This window comes from Alosa pseudoharengus, unplaced genomic scaffold (assembly GCF_046254945.1).
Source record: "Alosa pseudoharengus isolate Yale_2024_CS ecotype anadromous, Long Island Sound unplaced genomic scaffold, YU_APseudo_1.1 YU_APseudo_1.1_scf_6, whole genome shotgun sequence".
NCBI lineage: Eukaryota > Metazoa > Chordata > Actinopteri > Clupeiformes > Clupeidae > Alosa > Alosa pseudoharengus.
The window spans coordinates 30,464,986-30,492,411 of record NW_027468848.1 but is presented as its reverse complement, the minus strand read 5'-3'; the positions used below and the strand labels follow the sequence as shown (position 1 = coordinate 30,492,411).

The 27,426-nt window shown below is 42.5% G+C and overlaps 1 protein-coding gene across 1 annotated transcript in view; it reads left to right on the top strand.

Annotated features, from left to right (window-relative positions):
- fras1 (Fraser extracellular matrix complex subunit 1) overlaps nucleotides 1-27,426 on the top strand; it is a 153,320-nt gene that overhangs the window by 70,222 nt on the left and 55,672 nt on the right. Inside the window, exons 21-27 of the mRNA XM_076271191.1 lie at nucleotides 18,160-18,315; nucleotides 19,360-19,506; nucleotides 21,525-21,671; nucleotides 23,555-23,695; nucleotides 24,380-24,520; nucleotides 25,089-25,229; nucleotides 26,560-26,833. Of these exons, the coding sequence (XP_076127306.1) occupies nucleotides 18,160-18,315; nucleotides 19,360-19,506; nucleotides 21,525-21,671; nucleotides 23,555-23,695; nucleotides 24,380-24,520; nucleotides 25,089-25,229; nucleotides 26,560-26,833 (1,147 nt within the window). The remainder of the gene's footprint in view (nucleotides 1-18,159; nucleotides 18,316-19,359; nucleotides 19,507-21,524; nucleotides 21,672-23,554; nucleotides 23,696-24,379; nucleotides 24,521-25,088; nucleotides 25,230-26,559; nucleotides 26,834-27,426) is intronic.

The window sequence follows — 27,426 nt, the reverse complement described above, 5'->3', positions numbered from 1 at the left end:
AAGCGGGCACTGATGAAGTCTAGTGCAAGACAAATCACGTCTGCAAACATATGTCATGCGTGATATGGGTTTGAACTCGGAGTGGTTTCTTTTCAATACACTTGTATCATGTTTATTTGAACTCTTCCTTCTAAAGCAGCCATAAGTAGGCTATCGGCATACCGAAGAGAAGCTATCTCTCCACCCCAACATGAGCTGCTTAACAGGCTAGTCACTCTCCTAAATTGCGTGGGAACTTGGATCTGCAGCACTTGGTCCCGTCTTATTAATCCTCGAAATATGGTTAGATTTTGTTATGGACACGTCGACACCATATTTTTGCACAGACCTGTTTATTGAATCAGAGTCACATCTGCAGCAAATACGGTAAACTACCTGCTCGTGATAACGTGCTAATTGTTTATCCCCAGTTAACATGCATCCCATAAGATCCACGACACCGGATTGGTTTGTCCTCAATTTGTGGTGTTCCACCACGTTGATGACAGCGGACATTGTGAATGTGTCCATCTGCATACTGAAGGCTTTTCTGACCTCTGTTTTTTGAATATATCAATATTACTTGACGCCCAGAAATCCAGCATACTGTTGCACTGGGCTAAATGGGGGTGCTGCGTCCCCATGTTGAACACTCGTTCTCCCACACTTTCCTGCAAACTTGTCCGACTTAGCTACAGTAACTATGGGACTGACAATGGGAGGAGGGGCTTGGGATCGGTCAATTGTCCCAGAATTTCCAAACGTTTTCAGGTGTTCTCTTTCAGGAAAGCCCTTCATTTTATTGTCAAATGTATACTTGGAGTTTTTCTTGTGTGTTTACCAACACACATTTTCACCATGTGAATGTGACTACCCAATATGTAGGATTGTCAGTGGCTCAGTGGGATAATGCCTAGTGCTGGTGTTTGTTAGGTTGAGGGTTGAGGGTTCGAATCCCCGGTAGTGCTTTAGGCTCTAGCTCGAATACTATTGGTTATTGAAGATTCACACCATTGAACAGCACCTGAATGACATCAGGCAATCAACATACACAGTCATTAGTTGCCAAGAATCAGAATGCCGAGACACTCTGACATTTAGGGGAACTTCTTTGTTTACTATTTTTCCTTCATCATTAAGTCTATCATATTTATATTTCGTCTATTAGTGTTCATCTCTACAAATGTCTAATCGCCCCTCCATGTTTGGAGTTTTTCTTGTGTGTTTACCAATACACATTTTCACCATGTGAATGTGACTGGCCAACATGTAGGATTGACAGTGACTCAGTGGGATAATGCCTTGTACTGGTGATCCTTAGGTTGAGAGTTCAAATCCCACTTGAAGCATTAGTGGGTTGTGGATGTTAGCATACTACAATAGAATGCTGTTGGGTTGTGGAGGATAACACACTATAACATTACAGCTACTTGTCAATATGGACTTGTAGTGCAAGGCAAGTATTACTGTATAATTATAAGCTGTAGCCTATAATTATTTGTTATTCTTATAATATTTGTCATTTCTTATACATATTTAGTCGGCTCTTCCACTTGACAGAACAACTCTATATCGGTTAAGGATGTCACACATGAAACAATGCTGCAGAAACATGAAAATACGACTTTGAGTTTAGTAGGCTATAATTTTCAGTTCCTGTTTATCTATTGCACAATGGGTAATAATTTAAAGGAATCATGTTGCAGTCTTGTAAATAGTGACCCTGCAAGATCCCTAGTCATTGCAAAATCATAGTCTGTGACTTAAAACTCTACTACTTGTCTTTAGATGTGAGAGGGTCTGAGACTGTAGTCTTTCAAAAACCTTTTCCAAATCTTTGCAAATCTTTCCAAAGTTTACCCGCTGGGAAACCCTGTAGCTCCGGAGCAGGGGCTCAGACCAGGATAAATTGTTTGCTCGCCCTCAGTTTCGCTCTTTTGTTCATCTCAACCCAGCACTCCAGTGTGTCCTGCTCTGTGTGCGTCTTTGAGTTAACGTAAGTCATCACTTTAATCACCCTCACTATGACTTTTGTGATGTTTATCAGTTTGTAGAGTAGCTCTGCCATCATGTGTAAAGTTAAGGTCTTTGTTTGTTGGTTTGGTGTGTTGGAGTCCCATGTGAGAGATGATTAGGTGATGTTGGTTGACTTGGGATGTCAAGTATTGTTTAGTTGTACCTTATATAGCCTTATGATTTCAGTTTATTGTTCAAATGTCAATTGGTTTGTTTGTGAGTTGGGATCTGTACTGATTTACCCCATTTCACTGATTACTCCATTTTCTGTTTGTTTCCTCTTTGATGCAGCACACATACAAGTAAAGAACAAAAGAACAGATGAATTGAAACTCAAATAAAGTTAACTTGTGTTGCACCGAAACCTGCCATCTTCGTGTCATCACTCCATACCATTGAGCCTTCTGAGTCACACCATTGAACAGCACCTGAATGACATCAGGCAATTAACATTCACACTCATTACACACTGCTGGTGTTTGTTAGGTTGAGAGTTCGAATCCTGCTAGAGCTTGAAGCTCAAGATGCACATGCTATTGGTTATTGAAGATTCACACCATTGAACAGCACCTGAATGACATCAGGCAATTAACATTCACACTCATTAGTTGCCAAGAATCAGAATGCTGACACTCTATGGCATATAGGGGAACTTCTTTGTTTACTATTTTTCCTTCATCATTAAGTCTATCGTATTTATATTTCATCCATTACTGTTCTTCTCTACAAATGTCTAATTGCCCCAGAATATCCAAAAGTTTTCAGGTGTACTCTTTCAGGAAAGCCCTTCATTTTATTGTCAAATGTATACTTGGAGTTTTTCTTGTGTGTTTACCAACACGCATTTTCACCATTTGAATGTGACTGCTGAATGTGTATGATTGTCAGTGGCTCAGTGGGATAATGCCTTGTGCTGGTGTTTTTTAGGTTGAGAGTTTGAATACTGCTAGAGCTTTGGGCTCAAGATGCACATGCTATTGGTTATTGAAGATTGACACCATTGAACAGCACCTGAATGACATCAGGCAATTAACATTCACACTCATTAGTTGCCAAGAATCAGAATGCCGACACACTCTAAGACATATAGGGGAACTTCTTTGTTTACTATTTTTCCTTCATCATTAAGTCTATCGTATTTATATTTCATCCATTACTGTTCTTCTCTATAAATGTCTAATTGCCCCAAAATGTCCAAAAGTTTTCAGGTGTACTCTTTCAGGAAAGCCCTTCATTTTATTGTCAAATGTATACTTGGAGTTTTTCTTGTGTGTTTACCAACACACATTTTCACCATGTGAATGTGACTGCCTAATATGTCGGATTGTTAGTGGCTCAGAGGGATAATGCCTAGTGCTGGTGTTTGTTAGGTTGAGAGTTCGAATCCTGCTAGAGCTTTAGGCTCAAGATGCACATGCTATTGGTTATTGAAGAGTCACACCATTGAACAGCACCTGAATGACATCAGGCAATCAACATTCACACTCATTAGTTGCCAAGAGTCACAATGCCGACACACTCTATGGCATATAGGGGAACTTCTTTGTTTACTATTTTTCCTTCATCATTAAGTCTATCGTATTTATATTTCATCCATTACTCTTCTTCTCTACAAATGTCTAATTGCCCCAGAATTTCCAAACGTTTTCAGGTGTTCTCTTTCAGGAAAGCCCTTCATTTTATTGTCAAATGTATACTTGGAGTTTTTCTTGTGTGTTTACCAATACACATTTTCACCATTTGAATGTGACTGGCAAAGATGTAGGATTGACAGTGGCTTAGTGGGATAATGCCTTGTACTGGTCATCCTTATGTTGAGTGTTCAAATCCCACCTGAAGCATTAGTGTTAAAATACTGTTGGGTTGTGGAGGTTAGCATACTAGAATAGAATGCTGTTGGGTTGTGGAGGTTAGCACACTATAACATTACAGCATTACAGCTACTTGTCAATATGGACTTGTAGTGCAAGGCAAGTATAACTGTATAATTATACGCTGTTTATCTTATTGACTCCGACACAGAACCCACCACCACAAATACAATTCAATTCTGTGGGAAACACTGCCTTCCATTATCAAACCCTTCATCTTATCCACAACAAATAAATAGTCCTGTAGAATCAAGTATTGTTAGAATACTGTTGGGTTGTGGAGGTTAGCACACTATAATGTTATAGCACAGGGTAATCCTAATTTTATGCATCAAATTTATTCCAATCCAACTCAAAAGTGTTGAACGACACAAAGTGAAGGTTTTATCCAGATCAAAACCAAGAATAGATTATGTGATCTAATCCAATTTCAGGATCCTTGTTTCCCTTTGAACAACCCATTTTCAAGATTTGATCCAATCCGATAGCTGAAATCCGGTAACTGAAATCCGATAACCGAAATCCGATCACGTTTCTTTTGAACAATTGTGCCCAAACAATCAAAGCATATGTAAAACTAAAAAGCTATGCCATCATGTTCGTTTTGCTCGGACCCCGTAAATCACCGCTTGCGGTTATATTTAGGGGTCCGAGCAGCGTAGCTGCAGGAACCCTATTGTTTCTGTACCGTTCATTTTTTGGCCAAAATTCTGTAAAAATCATACTGCAGCCTAAACCGTAACTCCAAAACTCTTGAAATTTTCAGGTATGGTTACCAGTACCCCCCTCTACCCATAACCCAAAATTTGGGGTACTGCACCCAAAGGTGGCGCTATTGAAAAAAAAAGTTAATTATGCTTATTTCTCCTTACCAGATTCACCTAGACTCAAAATTCTTTCAGAATATTAATCTCTAAACTCAGATGCATCTTTTTGGCCCTGGTCTTATGGTCTACAAATGTTTACTTTTTCCACAATTTCATGGAAAAGCCAAACATTATAAAAAGTTTCACACTCTTCAAAAATAATCGAATCTTCACCAAAATTCTCACAGACAATGTTTAGACCAAGCCTCACAAAAGTTATCGCTCAGAATTTTGATATTTTGTTCCATTTCAGAGATATAGGCCAATAAAGTTAGACCACTTAGGCCTTTTTTCCTAGATCACCTATATTCCTATAAACCGTAAGTCCTAGAAACTTGACATTTTCAAGTATTGTTACCAGTACCCCCCACTACCCATAACCCAAATTTGGGGTACTGCACCCAAAGGTGGCGCTCTTGTCAAAAACGCTTATTTCTCCTTACCAGATTCACCTAGACTCAAAATTCTTTCATCATATTAATCTCTACATTCAGATGCATCTTTTTCACCCTGGTCTTATGCTCTAAAAATGTTTACTTTTGCCACAATTTCAGAGAAAAGCCAAACATCATAAAAAGTTTCACAGGCTTCAAAAATTATCAAATCTTCACCAAAATTCTCACAGACAATGTTTAGACAAAGCCTCACAAAAGCTATCAAAAGAATTTGGATACGTTGTTCCATTTCAGAGATATAGGCCAATAAAGTTCGACCACTCAGCCCATTTCTCCTATATCACCTATATTCCTATATGAGTAATTTTTTTTTCTTGGATAACAACCATACAACCATCATTAGGTGGATACCATTAACAGTGCACATTTTCAGATATGTACTTTTTTTTATAAAGCCCTTAATTCTATTGTCAAATGTATGCTAGGAATTTTCTTGATGTTGTGTGTTTGCCAACACACATTTTCACCATTTGAATGTGACTGCTCAATGTGTATGATTGTCAGTGGCTGAGTGGGATAATGCCTAGTGCTGGTGTTTGTTAGGTTGAGAGTTCGAATCCTGCTAGAGCTTTAGGCTCAAGATGCACATGCTATTGGTTATTGAAGATTCACACTATTGAACAGCACCTGAATGACATCAGACAATTAACATTCACACTCATTAGTTGCCAAGAATCAGAATGCCGACACACTCTATGACATATAGGGGAACTTCTTTGTTTACTATTTTTCCTTCATCATTAAGTCTATCATATTTATATTTCATCCATTACTGTTCTTCTCTATAAATGTCTAATTGCCCCAGAATATCCAAAAGTTTTCAGGTGTACTCTTTCAGGAAAGCCCTTCATTTTATTGTCAAATGTATACTTGGAGTTTTTCTTGTGTGTTTACCAACACATATTTTCACCATTTGAATGTGACTGCTGAATGTGTATGATTGTCAGTGGCAGAGTGGGATAATGCCTAGTGCTGGTGTTTGTTAGGTTGAGAGTTCGAATCCTGCTAGAGCTTTAGGCTCAAGATGCACATGCTATTGGTTATTGAAGATTCACACTATTGAACAGCACCTGAATGACATCAGACAATTAACATTCACACTCATTAGTTGCCAAGAATCAGAATGCCGACACACTCTATGACATATAGGGGAACTTCTTTGTTTACTATTTTTCCTTCATCATTAAGTCTATCATATTTATATTTCATCCATTACTGTTCTTCTCTATAAATGTCTAATTGCCCCAGAATATCCAAAAGTTTTCAGGTGTACTCTTTCAGGAAAGCCCTTCATTTTATTGTCAAATGTGTACTTGGAGTTTTTCTTGTGTGTTTACCAACACACATTTTCACCATTTGAATGTGACTGCTGAATGTGTATGATTGTCAGTGGCAGAGTGGGATAATGCCTAGTGCTGGTGTTTGTTAGGTTGAGAGTTCGAATCCTGCTAGAGCTTTAGGCTCAAGATGCACATGCTATTGGTTATTGAAGATTCACACTATTGAACAGCACCTGAATGACATCAGACAATTAACATTCACACTCATTAGTTGCCAAGAATCAGAATGCCGACACACTCTATGACATATAGGGGAACTTATTTGTTTACTATTTTTCCTTCATCATTAAGTCTATCATATTTATATTTCATCCATTACTGTTCTTCTCTATAAATGTCTATTTGCCCCAGAATATCCAAAAGTTTTCAGGTGTACTCTTTCAGGAAAGCCCTTCATTTTATTGTCAAATGTGTACTTGGAGTTTTTCTTGTGTGTTTACCAACACACATTTTCACCATTTGAATGTGACTGCTGAATGTGTATGATTGTCAGTGGCAGAGTGGGATAATGCCTAGTGCTGGTGTTTGTTAGGTTGAGAGTTCGAATCCTGCTAGAGCTTTAGGCTCAAGATGCACATGCTATTGGTTATTGAAGATTCACACTATTGAACAGCACCTGAATGACATCAGACAATTAACATTCACACTCATTAGTTGCCAAGAATCAGAATGCCGACACACTCTATGACATATAGGGGAACTTCTTTGTTTACTATTTTTCCTTCATCATTAAGTCTATCATATTTATATTTCATCCATTACTGTTCTTCTCTATAAATGTCTATTTGCCCCAGAATATCCAAAAGTTTTCAGGTGTATTTTTTCAGGAAAGCCCTTCATTTTATTGTCAAATATATACTTGGAGTTTTTCTTGTGTGTTTACCAACACACATTTTCACCATGTGAATGTGACTACCCAATATGTAGGATTGTCAGTGGCTCAGTGGGATAATGCCTAGTGCTGATGTTTGTTAGGTTGAGGGTTCGAATCCCCGGTAGTGCTTTAGGCTCTAGCTCGAATACTATTGGTTATTGAAGATTCACACCATTGAACAGCACCTGAATGACATCAGGCAATCAACATTCACACTCATCAGTTGCCAAGAATCAGAATGCCGAGACACTCTATGACATTCAGTGGAACTTCTTTGTTTACAATTTTTCCTTCATCATTAAGTCTATCATATTTATATTTAATCTATTAGTGTTCATCTCTACAAATGTCTAATCGCCCCTCCATGCTTGGAGTTTTTCTTGTGTGTTTACCAATACACATTTTCACCATGTGAATGTGACTGGCCAACATGTAGGATTGACAGTGGCTCAGTGGGATAATGCCTTGTACTGGTGATCCTTAGGTTGAGAGTTCAAATCCCACTTGAAGCATTAGTGGGTTGTGGATGTTAGCATACTACAATAGAATGCTGTTGGGTTGTGGAGGATAACACACTATAACATTACAGCTACTTGTCAATATGGACTTGTAGTGCAAGGCAAGTATTACTGTATAATTATAAGCTGTAGCCTATAATTATTTGTTATTCTTATAATATTTGTCATTTCTTATACATATTTAGTCGGCTCTTCCACTTGACAGAACAAAACTATATCGGTTAAGGATGTCACGCATGAAACAATGCTGCAGAAACATGAAAATACGACTTTGAGTTTAGTAGGCTATAATTTTCAGTTCCTGTTTATCTATTGCACAATGGGTAATAATTTAAAGGAATCATGTTGCAGTCTTGTAAATAGTGACCCTGCAAGATCCCTAGTCATTGCAAAATCATAGTCTGTGACTTAAAACTCTACTACTTGTCTTTAGATGTGAGAGGGTCTGAGACTGTAGTCTTTCAAAAATCTTTTCCAAATCTTTGCAAATCTTTCCAAAGTTTACCCGCTGGGAAACCCTGTAGCTCCGGAGCAGGGGCTCAGACCAGGATAAATTGTTTGCTCGCCCTCAGTTCGCTCTTTTGTTCATCTCAACCCAGCACTCCAGTGTGTCCTGCTCTGTGTGCGTCTTTGAGTTAACGTAAGTCATCACTTTAATCACCCTCACTATGACTTTTGTGATGTTTATCAGTTTGTAGAGTAGCTCTGCCATCATGTGTAAAGTTAAGGTCTTTGTTTGTTGGTTTGGTGTGTTGGAGTCCCATGTGAGAGATGATTAGGTGATGTTGGTTGACTTGGGATGTCAAGTATTGTTTAGTTGTACCTTATATAGCCTTATGATTTCAGTTTATTGTTCAAATGTCAATTGGTTTGTTTGTGAGTTGGGATCTGTACTGATTTACCCCATTTCACTGATTACTCCATTTTCTGTTTGTTTCCTCTTTGATGCAGCACACATACAAGTAAAGAACAAAAGAACAGATGAATTGAAACTCAAATAAAGTTAACTTGTGTTGCACCGAAACCTGCCATTTTCGTGTCATCACTCCATACCATTGAGCCTTCTGAGTCACACCATTGAACAGCACCTGAATGACATCAGGCAATTAACATTCACACTCATTAGTCGCCAAGAATCAGAATGCCGACACACTCTAAGACATATAGGGGAACTTCTTTGTTTACTATTTTTCCTTCATCATTAAGTCTATCGTATTTATATTTCATCCATTACTGTTCTTCTCTATAAATGTCTAATTGCCCCAAAATGTCCAAAAGTTTTCAGGTGTACTCTTTCAGGAAAGCCCTTCATTTTATTGTCAAATGTATACTTGGAGTTTTTCTTGTGTGTTTACCAACACACATTTTCACCATGTGAATGTGACTGCCTAATATGTCGGATTGTTAGTGGCTCAGAGGGATAATGCCTAGTGCTGGTGTTTGTTAGGTTGAGAGTTCGAATCCTGCTAGAGCTTTAGGCTCAAGATGCACATGCTATTTGTTATTGAAGAGTCACACCATTGAACAGCACCTGAATGACATCAGGCAATCAACATTCACACTCATTAGTTGCCAAGAATCAGAATGCCGACACACTCGAAGACATATAGGGGAACTTCTTTGTTTACTATTTTTCCTTCATCATTAAGTCTATCATATTTATATTTCATCCATTACTGTTCTTCTCTACAAATGTCTAATTGTCCCAGAATTTCCAAACGTTTTCAGGTGTTCTCTTTCAGGAAAGCCCTTCATTTTATTGTCAAATGTATACTTGGAGTTTTTCTTGTGTGTTTACCAATACACATTTTCAGCATGTGAATGTGACTGGCAAAGATGTAGGATTGACAGTGGCTTAGTGGGATAATGCCTTGTACTGGTCATCCTTATGTTGAGTGTTCAAATCCCACCTGAAGCATTAGTGTTAAAATACTGTTGGGTTGTGGAGGTTAGCATACTAGAATAGAATGCTGTTGGGTTGTGGAGGTTAGCACACTATAACATTACAGCATTACAGCTACTTGTCAATATGGACTTGTAGTGCAAGGCAAGTATAACTGTATAATTATACGCTGTTTATCTTATTGACTCCGACACAGAACCCACCACCACAAATACAATTCAATTCTGTGGGAAACACTGCCTTCCATTATCAAACCCTTCATCTTATCCACAACAAATAAATAGTCCTGTAGAATCAAGTATTGTTAGAATACTGTTGGGTTGTGGAGGTTAGCACACTATAATGTTACAGCACAGGGTAATCCTAATTTTATGCATCAAATTTATTCCAATCCAACTCAAAAGTGTTGAACGACACAAAGTGAAGGTTTTATCCAGATCAAAACCAAGAATAGATTATGTGATCTAATCCAATTTCAGGATCCTTGTTTCCCTTTGAACAACCCATTTTCAAGATTTGATCCAATCCGATAGCTGAAATCCGGTAACTGAAATCCGATAACCGAAATCCGATCACGTTTCTTTTGAACAATTGTGCCCAAACAATCAAAGCATATGTAAAACTAAAAAGCTATGCCATCATGTTCGTTTTGCTCGGACCCCGTAAATCACCGCTTGCGGTTATATTTATTATTAATATTATTATTATTCCCGTCTCCCTAATTTTTTCCAGCTCCTGTGCCTAGGCCCTTTGAGACACAGACACCGTTCCAACTTTAAAACGTCCGGGCAGTACCGGTGTAACTTGCTCGAGAAGATGACGTCAAGTGGGCGTGTCGTTCGTCCGCCATATTGGATTGAATAGAAAGCGAAACTAAATTTTCACAGGTCACAAATTTGGTCCGAACGCCACGAAACTTGACGTACATCATCATTGGACCAAGCCTCACAAAAGTTACTAGAAGGATTTTTGATTTTCGAAAGCGTTTGCCCGTCACAGCCAAACGAAATCGGCGGCGAAGCTCCGAAACAGGAAGTCGTCCATATCACAGGAACACTGTCACATATCGATACCAAATTTTGTATATGAACTGGGGACTCCAGTGTGAGGGTGCATAAGCTAAAAAAAAAAAAGAAATATTCCAAAAGTTTCCATCATTTGGCAAACCACCCACAGGTATTTGGTAACTCTCCCCATTCACCTTTACACCATTCACCTTCTATCACAACGCCTTCCGAGTATGCTCAATCAATGCCTCTGGGTATCCACAATGTCTCCAGGCAACCTTGCCCAATCATGAAATCCTTGCTCTGCCATGGGATAGTATGGACTTACGAACTGAAATAGCAAGGAGAACGGTAGCTATATATAGCTTACATAATAGAGTTGTTTTCACATTGACGGTATTCAAATTAAATTTTTCATTATTGTTACATATCATGATGGGAGAGTATTATTAAAAATGTTACAAGTATGCAAATGCATATGTTTACGGGCATTTAGGTTTTACTGTGTTGTTTTGTTGTAAAGACATGCAAGGCATTCTGGGCCATGTAATAGACAAACAGTGGTCGGCAGCGTTAACTTGATTTCCATACGTATTAATATGAATAGGTGTTTCTGTAAACCTAGGGACAATAAACAGCTATCTCTGTTACAAAAACGAGCTGGTAATCGCTCATTGAAGAGGGAACTATGATAAAAAGATTTTTTTCCTCAAAGCATGGATTTGACGACAGTACAAGCAGGAAATACCTTGAAAAGACTCTCCGTTTATTTGATGTTGCCATAGCAACGCAGCCTTCAGAGCAAAGATTCTAGAAGAGCTTCAGGGAGACACGTTTTGAGTTCGTGGCCAAGTACCTAAAATATCGGTTTCCATGTGTATGTGCTGGATGGCGTGCTTCCTTTATGAAAGTAAGTGTTTTATAGAGTTACAGACATAATGAGTCATGTTGTAGTGGTCAACATAAATGTGCCCCTTCTGTTATTAGAATGCTAAGCGGAGATTTAAAATCATTAATTTCTTGTGTGGCTAGAAGCTAGCTAGCTATGTCAGGGAGGAGATGTTGCTGTAACGTTAACGTTATGAGATTTATGTTGCTTGATATGCTTGTACTCGTAACTTCGTCACTCGTAACTTTAGGACTCCTATTTTTTTTTACTAAGAGTAATTCAGGAAGCATTTTAGCCCTAAGTAGCGCCTGAGTCTGTGACAGCTTAAGCGAGGATTCCTAATAAGACCGATTCACAAACAATGTTTTGTGGTGGCATTTCACGTCGCGATGTTTTGAAATGCGTCTAACAATCACGAGGGAACAATTTTGCATTGTAGGCATAATAACTAAGGGATGCAGTAACGCCACCAACAACAACCAAAACTAGCCTACTCATTGTTTACATGTACATTAAATGTAACGTTTCATTGTGAATCAAATTAAAAGATTCTCCTCTTTGCAAACGTTGGCATAGGCATATGGTGACAGATTAATTTAATAATGCTGCTGTATGAATCACGGTAAGCACGAATGAAGTGGCCACTTCTTAATGGGACTCACTGTATGGAAGTAGGCTAAGTAAAATAGAGATGTTTAAAATAAGATAAAGTTAGGATATGCCCGCTGGACAACGGCAGAGATAACTGTGGCCTTTGGCCATAGCAACCATCCATTTAGAACGACTGGCCTTCATAGCAACCAAGGATCTTAGCTGTGATTCATGTAGCTACAGTATGCATGCAATGTGATGCAAAGTATAGAAAGGTGATGGAATATACAGAGACAGGTCAAGAAATATAGTGCAATGTAGACAGTAGTATACAGTTGATTTACAGAAGGTGGTTTAGAGTAATATGAATTAAATATAAATATGTGCAGTGTATTAGCAGTTATCTCATACAATAAGTAGAATAATGCATGTAGATGTAGCAGTAACAGTATAATAGTAGAAATAATAATATAGATATAGGCAGTGTATTAACAGAATATAATAAAACAGAATAATTATGGATATTCAATTTGACAAATATATAACAGAAATGTACATAACATACAGCTATGTGCAGTGTGGAAACAGTGTCATTGTAGTGCAGAAACAACAACTTAAGAGTAGTAAGAATAAGTCTGTGCAGGATGATTAGTATGAAGATCAGTAGAATAACTATGTATAAATGTAATTACAGTAGGCCTATGTACATTTGTAAATAAATAGAAAACTATGGGTGAGAGGGATAAATTAATTTTATTTAATCGTAAAAGTAAATTGCATTCAATTAAATTGCAATTAAAAATCTTTCCAGTAGGCTTTAATGTCACGCAAAAAGTACAACCAAAGCTGAGCTTGATCAACTACAACGTCTAAAGAACCAGAACTTCAGTGTAGTTTTTTGCTGGGTCCCAGGCCATGTTGGTCTGAGGGGAAATGAGAAAGCGGACAGTGCTGCTAAGCAAGTCCTCAATGAAGAAGTCACAGATGTCAAATCCGTGCCCCAGACCTTAAACCTATACTGAACTCTTACATCACAGATAAGTGGCAATCTGAATGGGATTAATGTACCAACAACAAGCAAGGAATGTGAATTTTGGCACATTTTCATGATCCACTGGGTCGTTATGGGCCACACAAAATACGGTGTTGCTAAAATTACTCCTATTGTGGCTATTAGAGACATGCGTTCATGAGTATCCAGCTACATTCAATGAGTTAAGTAAAATACATTCACACACACAAAAAAAACATCACTAATGTTGTGGACATTCCTTTATTCTGAGATACATCAATAGGCTCTCAAAACAATCCCAAACAGATATAAGGTCTTTATAGAGCAAATCCATATAGATTATTTGTCAAATAAACCAGTAAAACAGAATTAGGGGATGGAATATATAACATTCACACTCATAGCTCATATTTTTTTTTTAAAATAAATCAGTGAAAAAGTATCCTGACAAACAAGCAGCTTTTTAATGCCTTGGTCATATTTCATAATTTCAATTCCTCTGTAGGTTACCTGATAGCCCAGTTTGAGAGGCGCAAGACGCGTGACATTATTTATTTTTTGCAGCCAATCACTGCTGTCATTTTATTTTATTGATTTGATCTCAGTCATAGAAGCTAAATTCGAAGGCAGGCCAAAGGTAAAATCCAACAAATCGCATTCAACCCGCAAGCCAATAGTTGAATAGCCCTCTCCTAGAGCTTTTAAGATATTGCCACTGCTCCAACATTGAAAGGCACTGTTACAAAGCCTGGATCAAGCCAGGTTCAGCATAGCGTATGTCACTGTCCGCTCACGTTGCTGACCGGACCAGGGCAAGCACACTTTCGCAGTTCCCACCGGAAATGCAGTCTAGTTATGTTTTGTTGTTGTTGTCTCAGCGGGGTTGATGTTGATCTCAAAGATCAGCTTGTGATATTATAGGAGCAAAATTGAGGCCCAGGTACTCTGGCCCCTGGTCAGCTGTGGGGTGAGAGTGAAAGATGGTCGGCGGTCAGGCGACCGTGACAGCAGAGCTCATCTGTTCCACACAGCTCGATGGTCACATCACTCCCCACTCCAGCCGAGAGCTGCACTGCCCCACCAACTACAGTAATAATGTGGCAAGGACTTTTTTCCTCTCTCCATCTTTCTCTACTTCTCTCTCTCTCCCAGCATCTGTCTTCCCTCACACACTCTATCTCTCGCTCATTCCTCTCTTCCAGCGTCTGTCTCACACTTTTCTCTTCTTTGCCTTACACACAATCTCTTTTCTCTTTCTTTTCTTCTCTCTCTCTCTCCATCTCACTCTCTCTCTTTCTCTATCATGATTTGGCTCTCTCTCACATACTCACACAGTTAGTTCTCTCTGCTCCTCTCTCTTTCTAAGTATCTATCTTTTATGTTCCCTCTCTCTTTTTTCTCTCCCTCCCCCTCCTTTTTTCTATCACAGAACAATGGCCCTCATTGAGTCATTTTGCAGCCTTTTCAATCACTCCTCACAGTTCCCCTCACTCTCTCTCTCTCTCTCTCTCTCTCTCTCTCTCTCATTCACTCACCCTCTCGCTGTGCTCCTGCTCCGGTCCACTTCGTCTCCTCTTTCAAAGGCGTCTGACTCATCTGGTGCAACCCCCATCCGCCCCCCGCCCCCACCCCACGCTTGCTGACCCCTCCGTCTCGCGCCTGGCATCGTTATCACGACTGCCCATTACCACTGCAGAAAGATTACAGGGAGCCGGGCAGCGCTGCAGTCCAGAGGTCTGTGCCAAGCTGCCCGGCTCTCCCAGCCTGTGAAAGGTGAATCCGTCAAGCCCTGAACTGTAGGCGCACGAGCACAGCCACTGCCACAGGCCCAGGCAGGTGTGTTGGTTAACGTGAATCTGTAGGGTCACTTTTGGGTAGTTTTTCAGGTAGAGGTGCTGTTTATTTATTAGATGGAAGCCCTTCAAGCCACCCACTTTAGTGAGCAAAAAAGCAGTGAGACCACTGCAGCAATATATAGGGGTGGGCACGAGTGTGGAGACACTTTCTGTTACCTGCCCACGCACACCTGTGCCGAAACTTTTAACTGACAAGCATTCATTGTAATACAATCGAATAAAGTGGAGTATGCCGCATTCATGTCGATGCCTGTCTGCGAAGTCCCATGTGTGTACATCAGTGCCCCCAGAGTAAGTGGTCGCCAGGTGCAAATGGACCGGTGTGGCACCCGTGTGCAGCGAGTTTCAAGTTTGTTTTAGAATTCTAGCTGAGTTCCTCGTACGTGAGCCACAGTGTAATAGTACCGTACGCGCCGTGTCTTTACCGTCCGGCTCCGTCCATTAGAAGAGCCATCTGGAGCGTCCAATTTAGCCTCTCAAGCCTCACAAGGTGACCCTAAACAGGCGCGGACGTATGCTAAACAGCCATTAAGCAGCCGGCCGTGTTTAATATTTAACGCTCGGATGGATCGGAGGAGCGGATTTATCTGTTATCCGTTAAGTTCTGGGCTGGGTGTGTGCCTCCTAACCTGAGGCTGGCCCCGGCTCTCGCTCTATCTCCCGCTCGATCTTTAATTAGGATTTGGTGCCACTGATAATGACTAAAGGTACAGACAGAGTCTAATGACACTGCTTTAAAAACAAGCAGACATCGACTCTCGCTCAAAGGTGTTGTGCATTCAGTGGCCTGTGTGTGTGTGTGTGTGTGTGTGTGTGTGTGTGTGTGTGTGTGTGTGTGTGTGTGTGTGTGTGTGTGTGTGTGTGTGTGTGTGTGTGTGTGTGTGTGTGTGTGTGTGTGTGTGTGTGTGTGTGTGTGTGTGTGTGTGTGTGTGTGTGTGTGTGTGTGTGTGTGTGTGTGTGTGTGTGTGTGTGTGTGTGTGTGTGTACTATTGGAGTCTGTAGTGTTGAGGGCAATAGGAGCAGAGTGAAGTGGACTACACCTGCATGTTTACACCACATAATTGCGGGTTGTTTTGGCCTCCGTGCGTGATGCCAGGAGTGACGAGAGTAATTTCCCAGGTTGGCATTGGGTCATGTATTATGAATTCCCTGGTCTTCCTCTCTAGGCATAGGATTAGCCTGTGAAGATTGGTGGGGCGTGGCTTTCTTTTTTAACTTCCTCGTGTTCAAAGTTGTGCAGCCTCCATGCATTTTTTAAAACATGTTTCGGCAGTGTGACATTTGCTTTTGGAAGTTTATTTGTTTTTCCTCAGCCACTTTCCTCTTCTCAAAGTGGAACATGGTGGGGCAAGCCAAGGATTTGTCCTCCCAAAGGCTATCAAAGTGTTTTTTTTTTTTTAAAGCATTAATCAAAAATTCTGGAGCGCTACGCTCTATCTTTAGCGTTAACGTTGGTCGCTGGCAGCAAACTCGCCTGCACAGGTGTTGCTCTTGCGCGGAACACGAGCCCATTGTGGTGAGAAGGCGCGTGAAGAGAGGAAAGATTGGCCAGTGCAGCCCTCTCATTCACAGCTCCTTTCCCATGACCCCAAGGCACCCACACCATCGTCAGATGACCGCCTTATGAATCCACTGAGCCTCGTCCATATTGTGAGGGAGCCACCTCGACGCATTGCTTTTCTTCTGAAATACAGAGGTGAAATGGATGCAGTTGATTGAAAAGCTGCAGGCTTGGTGGAGGTTGTAGAGGTGGGGAATTAGGTGGTGTTTGTTTGTGTGTGTGTGTGTGTGTGTGTGTGTGTGTGTGTGTGTGTGTGTGTGTGTGTGTGTGTGTGTGTGTGTGATGGTGAGTGGGGGCTTCTTTGACCTTTAATTTGCTGCTTGAGAAATGCTGTGTGAGGTATTTGGCTAGTAGCAGCTCCCCCCTCCCCTATCCAGAGTGCCATTTGAGGCTCCAACATCCCTATACTTTGACCTCTTCTTTTCAGACTCTGTATTTGGATGCTAATGCGGTGAGGAAGAGAGGAGTTCCTGTGTCGCTATCTCTCTCTCTAACCCCCCCCCCCCCCCCCCCCAAGTCTTTTATCGGCCTCTCTCACCTGGCCTTCAGGACATGGCTTTTTGTTTGTGTGTCCAGAGATAAGCATCTGGGGGTTGGCGCTCTGCTTGAGGTGTCTGCGATGTTCCAGTACGATTCCTCTTCCCACACACACACACACACACACACACACACACACACACAAACACACAAGTGCGCGCACACACACACACACACCACACACACACACGCATGCACACACATACAGACACACACACACACAAGTGTGCACGCGCACACACACACACACACACACACACACACACACACACACACACACACACACACACACACACACACACACACACACATACACACACACACACACATTCTTTATTTACCTGCCCCATCCTCTTCTTTCACCCTCATTAGATAAGAAGGGCTTTGAGATGAAAGGATTGTTTTCTTCACACATCACTGTGTGTGATCGTAAGCAAGGTTTTATAGGTGATGTGTTATGACTTGTCACAAACGCAATGTATATGTGTGATGATTATGACTGTCATATAATTACAGAAATGCTATAATTCTTGACATTGTCTTTAATTTATGTGCCATAATTTTATACTGATCTTCTCTCTCTCTCTCTTTATCTCCTATCCCACCATACTTTCCCCTTCCCATCTCTCCCTCTCACTTTCTGTCTTTCTCCCTCCCTCCTTTCTCTCTCCTTCCATCCTCTCCCTCCCCCTCACTCTCTCCCTCCCTCTTTCGCTCCATTCCTCTACCCCCCCCCCTCTCTCTCTCTCTCCCTCCCTCCCCCCCCTCTCTCTCTCTCTTTCTCTCTCTCTCTCTCTCTCTCTCTCCCTCCCTCCCTCCCTCCCTCTCTCTCTCTCTCTCTCTCTCTCTCTCTCCCTCCCCCCCTCCCTTCCTGTCTGTCTCAGAGTGCCAGGCTGGATGCCAGCGCTGCACGGCGGACCTGCAGACGGGCGTTGGCACGGTGTGCCTGTGGTGTAGGACGCCCAGGACCCTCCTGCTGGGGGACAGCTGTGTCTCGCAGTGTCCAGCGCGCCACTACCAGTGGCACGGCGCCTGCAAGAGTAAGCCCACCGCCTCCTGGCGCCGGCTCTGCCATCCCTGTGGACTGGCACACACACACACACACACACTCACACCCTCCCTCTCCTCCACCCTTGTCATCCTCACTGCCATTATCGCCATTATGTTAATAATCACTGGTGATATTTCTCTCAGCGGGGCACAAATGCCAGCGATACGAGCCCGCTGAGAGCAGACTGGGCATCTAGGATGGATTTGTGTGTGTGTGTGTGTGTGTCTGTGTCTGTGTCTGTGTCTGTGTGTGTGTGTGTGTGTGTGTGTGTGTGTGTGTGTGTGTGTGTGTGTGTGTGTGTCTGTGTCTGTGTCTGTGTGTGTCTGTGTGTGTCTGTGTGTGTGTGTCTGTGTGTGTGTGTGTGTGTGTGTGTGTGCGCACGTGTGTGTCTGTGTCTGTCTGTGTGTGTCTGTGTGTGTTTCTGTCTGTGTGTGTGTGTGTGTGTGTGTGTGTGTGTGTGTGTGTGTGTGTGTGTGTGTGTGTGTGTGTGTGTGTGTGTGTGTGTGTGTGTGTGTGTGCATCCTGAAGGTTGTAGACTTACACTCTCTCAGGGCGAGCCACGGGACATAATTTGCAACCCTCCTCGGATTCCTCTGGACCCTAGAGCCCCATTATGCATGTCTATATCAAGCCCAGTCTCTGTTTTAGTGGGCTGCATATTTAACCACCTCAACTCTTTTACAGCCCTCTGGATTAGTGGGAAAAGGCCAATGAATTTGTTTTATTAGTCATTAGCGTTAATAGTGTCATTAATAAGTCATTTTTACAAGATTAATAGATTAATTATTAAGACTTTTCCCCCCCACATTCTGGTCTGTTATTAGGGATATTTCTGAAATTCAGTGGCATGTTAAGCATGTAACTAATGTCCCATCTCATTTGTATGGTGGAGCTCTTACTGGTATATGTGCAGAGTATCAACCCTCTATACCAGCCACGATTGCCTATGGTCACTCATGAATCAAAATCAGAGTCATAGGCTGCATGTTAATTTTCTGTTATTATTTATTTTTGTATTTATTTATTTACCCAGAATGCCATCCGTCCTGTGAGAGCTGCCAAGGTGAGGGCCCTCTGGCCTGCACTTCCTGTGTGGCCCCTGGCCTGCTGCTGCCCACAGCCCTGTGTGGGTCCCGCTGCCCCACCGGCTACTACGCAGACGGGGAGCGCGTGTGTCGAGGTGGGTGCCCAAGGATTTATCACTAACCTGCTGATCAGATCGCAGCACATGCAAGAGACTGATGATATGTGATTACCAGTGTTTGGGAGTAATGCGTTACAAAAGTAATGTAATTACTGTAATATATTGCTGTTTGCGGTAACGTGGTAATGTAAGGCATTACCAAAAAAAATTGGGTAATATTTACTCGGTACAAACTTCAGTAACGCGCGTTACAATGCATTTTAACCCAAAATTAAGCGCTTGTTTTGTTTTGATACATATTCGCAAACACCACCGTGAGAACAACAGACGAGAAAAAATCCGCGCAAAATAGTAGAACGTATCTCCTGATACTGGTTGAAGATGACTGTGGCTGCAGCAGACTCAAAGTCGGACTCTATTTGCGGGATGGACATAACCCTACGCTCATTATTTTTAGCTTGTCAGAGACAAGGATATGAAGAACATAATAGTTAGTGCACTTTGTGTGCGAAACCGAAAGATCTCACTATGCCTCGCGAAATAGCACAAGTCATTTAATGAAACATCTAAAGTGGTGCCACGCTAATCTTTTTTATTCTTGATAAAACACAAACTATGTTCTTCTAGTGCATGTCAGCTTTGAGCTGTGAACTTGAATTAAAGAGAATAAAGGGATAGAAATGCAGAAAAAGATTGTGTAGCCTGGCAGTGCCACCGCTCCCACCACGCGCATCACGCACTTTGCGTAGGGCACCAAAGGACAGAGGGGGCACCCAAATGTAACCAATGAATAGTAGCTTTATTGCAAACTGTGTTTCACTCTTCATCAATAACGTTTACAATGTCAAAATGCACTAACACGATGTTACATGCAAGTTTGATACCTTTTGGGTTCTCTCAATCACCACGTAGTACTAGAATTGGTGGGTCTTCAATAATTCGTTTCCCAAGCATTTAGGCTACATGAAGCACATGATATGCCAAGTCGACAAAAAAATCCATTCAGATAGCTAGGTGGATACCAGGCTCATAATTCACTTTTATTTGCAAAACGAAATGTGAAGCAACATGCATACTTTCCAAAGCAATGAAGGCTGCTTAAAACAACTTAACATTGTGCATATTATTGTTAATATTGTGCTATCAATGTAACTCAACAAACAAGGCTTGTAAACAAGAACTGGCAAAAGGGCATTATGAGAACGTAAAGATCAATGCTCTTAAAGTGACGTGCACCATTTATAAGAAAACAGCATTTCTTCAGAAATTAATGTTAAAAAAAACACACAGTAATGGTCTGTATAATAGGCCTTTTATTTTACTTTAGGTGTTTGAGTTATCATTTAAATGTCACTCACTCAAAGCCACTCACTTAGGGCACCGAAATGGCCAGTAGGCCACCATCTTGACATGTCTTTATTAAGCTTTGATTTACAATAGGCTCTCTATTGAGCAGGCCTAGGCCTTAAAGTTACAGTATTTATATCACAATTTACCAGACTTTGACCTTTTGTCGGTTTTTAACAAAATTCTGACTATGATTGTTCCTTGTTTTGCATCATGAGCACTGCGCCTATTGCATTCTTACTGTATGTTGTTAGCCTTAAGCCTAGCTCAGTCATTATGCTATACCACATCTCCCTCAATGAGCAATGAGCTGCATTGAGCGTAATGAACTGCATTTAGAATGGCAAATCCATATTTCTAGATATTTTGGTGAAAGTAACTTAAAAGTAATGCAATAGTAGTGTAATGCCTTACAATTCAGAGACAGTAATATTATAATGTAACAAATTACTTTGAAATGACAGTAATAAGTAATGCATAGTACATTACGATTTTGAAGTAACTTGCCCAACACTGGTGATTACAATAACTGATGTTAATGTTAAAATCATGATAAAACCAGATAAAATCAAGTGTTGCCACAGATATTGCTGACAGATTTTGAAGGAATATCATGTGTGTGTGTGTGTGTGTGTGTGTGTGTGTGTGTGTGTGTGTGTGTGTGTGTGTGTGTGTGTGTGTGTGTGTGTGTGTATGTGGCGTTGTAGCGTGTGACAGCCAGTGCCTGACATGCGAGACGGCGGGAGTGTGTACCTCCTGTCGGGACCCGGCCAAAGTGCTCCTGTTTGGAGAGTGTCAGTACGAGAGCTGCGCTCACCAGTACTACCTCAACACCACCACCCGCACCTGCCGAGGTACAAACACCCCTCTCTGCAGTTCACACCGCCTCCCACCACACCATTCAAACTCCTTAGTATTCAGCTACTTAGCATTTCACTCTAAGTCTTAAGTAAGTAAGCTGTTTGACGACAGCAACACCTGTGAGCTTGTGAGACTAACCTCAATCATCTTCAGGCTGGACTGAATCGATATATATTCACCTTTTCGCCCTCTTCATACTTTCCTACTGAGCCCAAATGTCATCATCTTCTGTTGGAGTTTATTCCTACTGTAGCACATTCTAGCCTGCTGGATATGTGACATCAGGGTGTCTCTGTGTGAGAGCTAAAGTGTTAATCAATTTTGTATCTCTACCTAATAATTTCACAGTGTGGTCTCTGGGCTTTAACAGAGCTTTTGTGAGTGTTAATTTGACTTGAGGACTAGCAGCTTAGCAAGGTAATCAGCAAGCGTGAGACGCGTGAGGATAGAATTACAAATGTTCCTCAGGGGTAGCTGCAAAAAGAGCAGAATTGGAAAGTTGAGCTCCTGTAGCGTTGTCTCTAGCACAGGGGGTACTGTAATATTTTTTGATGGCAGTGCCTCAGTGTCGGCCGCGTGGACCGAATGAGCCTTCGCCAGACCCCGGCGTGAAACCTTCATCACCGCTTTTGATTTTATGGGCTTTCCCTCTCACCCATAAATGTCCCCCAGTCTCCCCGCCAGTCATAAAATTCATATACCGCCGAAAAATATGGACGAGGTCCCATAGAATATATAGTGGCATTATGGCCGAGATTTCTTACCCCATAACTTTGCACATAGTGTGGCAGTATATTCTCCTTTCTGACAGACAGGTATATAACCCGGTGCTGTTTAGTGGTTGTAGTTTGTGTGTGGGTGGGTGGGTGTGGGTGCTGGGTGAATCTGGAATGTTTCATTAGTGTAATGTGACTGTGTTAAAAACTTGTGCCCATTTAACCCAGGTGAAGGGTAACGTTAGAGTCTGACAGTTCTTCTATCCTAACCTGACTTCAGGTTCCTAATACTAAAAAGAGGATTTGATAAGATTTTGTTTACTTTTTTGTGGCGTTTCACAAGAAAAATCTTCTCAGAGGTAGTGAAAAGCATTTCACAGGCTTATGGCGGATTAAGGAAAGGAATGACCAGGGCAGCGTAGAGACCAGAGGAGATACCCCGTGGCTTACCAGTGTCCCTCTGGGCAGAGCACCAGGCTGACCTTCGACCCCTGCTCTCTGTCCTGCCCAGACAAGTTCAGAACGTACCAGGGGAAAACTCAGCAGCAGTAAAGGCACAAAGTGAAGAGTGAGTCGGTCACCTAAGGAAGACTGCCAGGACAGCCACATGGGAAGGATATGTGACATCATTGGGGTTTGTCCCCAAATATACAAACTAGTCCAGACAAAGAACTTACCGGTAATATGGGGCCATTTTGTGCTTCAGAGGGAGAGGGAGAGAGAGAGAGAGAGAAAGGGAGATAGAGAGAGAGAAAGAGAGAGAGAAAAATATGTAGGGGATGTTTTTTTTTTTTTTTTTTAACTTAAAAGAGAATTAGTATGGAGGAAAGTTTGTGGAGTTCTAAAAGTGAGTTGCACATGGCATGGTGAGAATGTTAGAACTAAACTCTGAATATTAACACATCTGATTCAGTGTGAACGTGATTTTTCTTCCCTCTCTTGCTCGCACTTGCACTCTCTCTTGCTTTCTCATGTTTCCTCACTCCCTTCTCTCTTAATCATTCCTCTCACACCCTGTTTCACTCCATCATCACCATACATCATTTATTTGTTCCATCACTCTCTCTCTCCCTCTCCACCCCCCCCCCCCTCTCTCTCTCTCTCTCTGTGTTTCTCTCTCCCTCTCCCTCTCTCTCTCTCTCTCCCCTCTCTCCCTGTAGAGTGTGACTGGAGCTGTAACGCGTGCCGTGGGCCCCTGCACACCGACTGCCTGCAGTGCATGGAGGGCTACGTGCTACAGGACGGTGTCTGCGCTCAGGGCTGCTCCGCCGGCTTCTACCAGGACGGAGAGCGCTGCCTCGGTCGGTACCTCCCAACCCCCCCCGGCCCGGCGCACCACCTCCACTATTATTAATCACATTTCCCTTACGCTCAGCGGCCCAGCTTGTGTGCCAGGCCGAACCCAGGCTCATTAAGCCCGCCGAGTTGCATTGGCCATCACTCACTTCTCCTAGCTTGGCACGGCGCTCGGAATGCCAGGCTGCTTTCAGCAGGGCTGCTCTCCCCGGGCAGCCTGCTCCCTTCTCGGCTAGGTCACGGCAGGGAGGAGTCGCTCTGTGTAAAGTCTCATTAGGGCTGACCAAGCGAGCTATAAAGAAATCACGCAGTAAATGAATACTGACAGTGTATGGCTTTATTTAATATTCTGCTCAGGTCAATGTCATGATTTATCATCATAATATGATGTTTTTTTGGTGAAAAATACTGTCTCCTAGTACTTAGTGTGAATGAGGATTAATGAAAGTTGTAATGAAAGTTTAATACTGTTAAAGTAAAGTCAACTGTATTAGTTTTACTACACCCTCTCTTTGCCTTAGTGCTTAATTACTCTATAACGAAATTAAATTCTCAGGCCAGACACAGACACCACACTGTTAGCTAGCTTGTGCCTTCCATAATGCTGTTTAATGTACCCAGAGCCGTCTATTATTCACATCAGAGGTGTCAGATCAGAGGGTAATCATGTTGGTGCTGTGGGTTTCCAGGGTGCGATGACCGCTGTGAGAAGTGCCAGGGCCCCGGCCAGTGCCAGCGCTGCCAGTCGCCCTATGCCAGCCTGCAGGGACAGTGTGTGCGGGAGTGTGGCAGTCGCCACTATCTGGACTCGGCTCTGCAGCAGTGTGCTGGTGAGATGACCGTCCACGTCTGTCTTTTTTCTGTAGTCGATTAACTCTTGACCTTTTAGCTCTTTATTTTAGCTCTTTATTTTAGGTCACTTGATCCTTCTTTTATCTCTCACTTCCTCTCCTCTGCCCTCTTTCTGTCCGTCATCTTTCTTGTTCCTGTCACCCTCCATCTTGGCACCTTCTAATCGTTGCCCTCCACCAATCTCCTCTCTGCCCCCCCCCCCCCTTTTTCCCCCCGTCCTCTATTCCTTTTGGTGTGAGTTGAAAGCTCCCGAGCTGTGGAAAAATAATCTCCCGATGACGCACAAAAATCTGGGCAGCCCTGGGGGACATGTTTGGTAGTGATCAAAATGGGGGCCTCTCTCTCTCTCTCTCTCTCTCTCTCTCTCTCCTATCTTATCAAGAGCAGAAACTCCTCACTCACTTCACTCTCTCCCTCCTCTCCTCAAAATGGGGCCCTTTAAAAAAAACATACTCTCTCTCTCCCATCTCTTCAAGTGCAGAAACTCCCTCACTCTCCTCCCCTCTCCTCTCTCACTCTCCTCTCCTCTCCTCCTCTCCTCTTCAGCGTGCTCAGTGGGCTGTGTGCGGTGTGAGGGGGAGAGCTGGTGCAGCGTCTGTGAGGAGAACCTCTTCCTGAAAGACGGCCTCTGCACGCCCGACTGTGGCCATGGCTACTACGCCGACTGGGAAGGCCGCGTCTGCCAAGGTAACCGAAGTGAAGGGGGCACCTTGGGACAAGGGCATGATGCGTGTGTGTGTGTGTGTGTTGTGTGTGTGTGTGTGTGTGCGCGCGCCTTGTCGTATTTTGTCTCTGAGCACACAATCCTGAAAGAGCCCCACTGGCATCCATTATGGATGAGAATAATTTATTGAAATATGCTCTATGTTAAATATTAAGTGCTTCTGGCAGAAGACACATGTATGTGCTTCAAGTTATTGAAGCAGCCATGCCTACTGTACCAGAAATACAACACTGGCTTAGTAATTGACCTAAGCTTCCTCTGCAATCCCAGAGCAGGACAGCTCCTTCAAAATGAATCACTTTGTTACAAGCATTTGATCAGCCGATGAGAGAATTGCAATAGACATCCCTCAATGCATACTCTTTTGAAATATTAATATCTTAATATCAGTGACTGTGTTGGGGTGAAGATACATAATAATGTCTGTTATCCGATCAATATTGTCATATTTCCAGGTAAAACCACTAAGTCTGCTGCTAAAATAGGTTTGCCCTGAATAGAACTTCTACTCAAGTAAGAAGTTTAGCCATTCACATCCGCTAGATAGTTTAAATAGCCAACAACATTTGTTTTCTCAGTACAGATTATTTCAAGTTATTTCTCCACTGCCGGCTGATTTATCAAACGAGTGCTTTCTCTTCGTCCTCTGCAAATTACAGGTAGTTTGGTAGAGAGCAGTTTGAATAAACCACGTGTAGGGTAAGAGATGCTAACCGATTCGATGACACAGAAACATATCAGCTAGGGTTTACCAGACATAAGCAGCTTTATGACTGACAGTTGATGAAACTGCTTTGGCCTTTTAGGATAGGTATAACTAACTTGCAATAGTTGACTGAACCCACACATTTGTTAGTGTAATTAAAATCAGGGCAATTTCAAATGTTTTATTGGCAAGGCAACGATTTGTCTACCTTATAGATTACCAAGGTAATTACAAGCAAAACAGATTTAATGATTAAGACAAAACAAATAGAAGCTGGCCAACAATCCAGCACTAAGTGTGGCCACTGTTGTTTTAGACTAATGCTGTTGCTTTCGATACACACCACATCACCATGATGTAGTTGACATGCTGTTTGAATAAGTGCAACAGTTTTACCTATCACTCTCTCATACTCTCTTTCCCCCTTCTCCCTCTTTCAACTGTTTGATTTCACTCTCTCTCTTTTACTCGCTGTGGTAAAGAATGCCACAGGAAGTCACTGCCCTGTTGCCAACACTCTGTATCTCTGTGTATCGCCCTCGATCGATCTTTTCATCTGACCTCTGCTCGTGTCTGTCTGCCTGCAGCCAACACCCACGCCCCCGTGCTGCACGTGAACGGCTCTCTGCTGGTGACCGCCGGCGGGGTGCGTCCACTGGGCGCTTGGCTGCTGCGGGCCGAGGACGCCGACAGCCCGGCAGAGAACCTGCTGCTGCAGCTGCTGCAGCCGCCCGCCAACGGCCTGCTGGTGCGCCTGCAGCCGGACGGCGGCGAGAGCACTCTGCACCGCGACCAGACCTTCAGCCTGGCCGAGCTGCGCGCCGGCGCCATCCGCTTCAGCCACTCCACCGACAAGCCCCTGTGAGTGGACAATCTCTCTCAATATCACCAAGTCCCTGTGAGTGGACAATCTCTCTCAATATCACCAAGTCCCTGTGAGTGGACAATCTCTCTCAATATCACCAAGTCCCTGTGAGTGGACAATCTCTCTCAATATCACTAAGTCCCTGTGAGTGGACAATCTCACCAAGGGCCCGTCCCAATACCTCCCCTACCCCTAGATATTTGCCCTAACCCTCGTTTTTGCGCGTGCACGTGTAGGGCTAGGGTGTCCCATTACTTTAGGGAGCAAAGGGAAAAGCTATTTTCCCCTTAAAATCAACCCTCAAAATATAGCCAGGACTGATGCAGGCTTAAAACGAAGTGGGAGATGAAATTACCCAGGAAACCGTGCGAGCTCAGCGAGCCGGCCAAATTTTTCATATATTTTCGCAAATAAGCATATTAAAATTTCGAAATATGTTGGAATATGTTAGTTTGATGCACATCTGATGGACTGTTGAGTTTTGAACACTAATGTTAGAAAATATCTCACGAAGCTATCTGACGATGTTCATGATATCTGCTGAGTGCTTTGAGAGAGTCTGCCCATCAAATAACGTTATATATCTGAT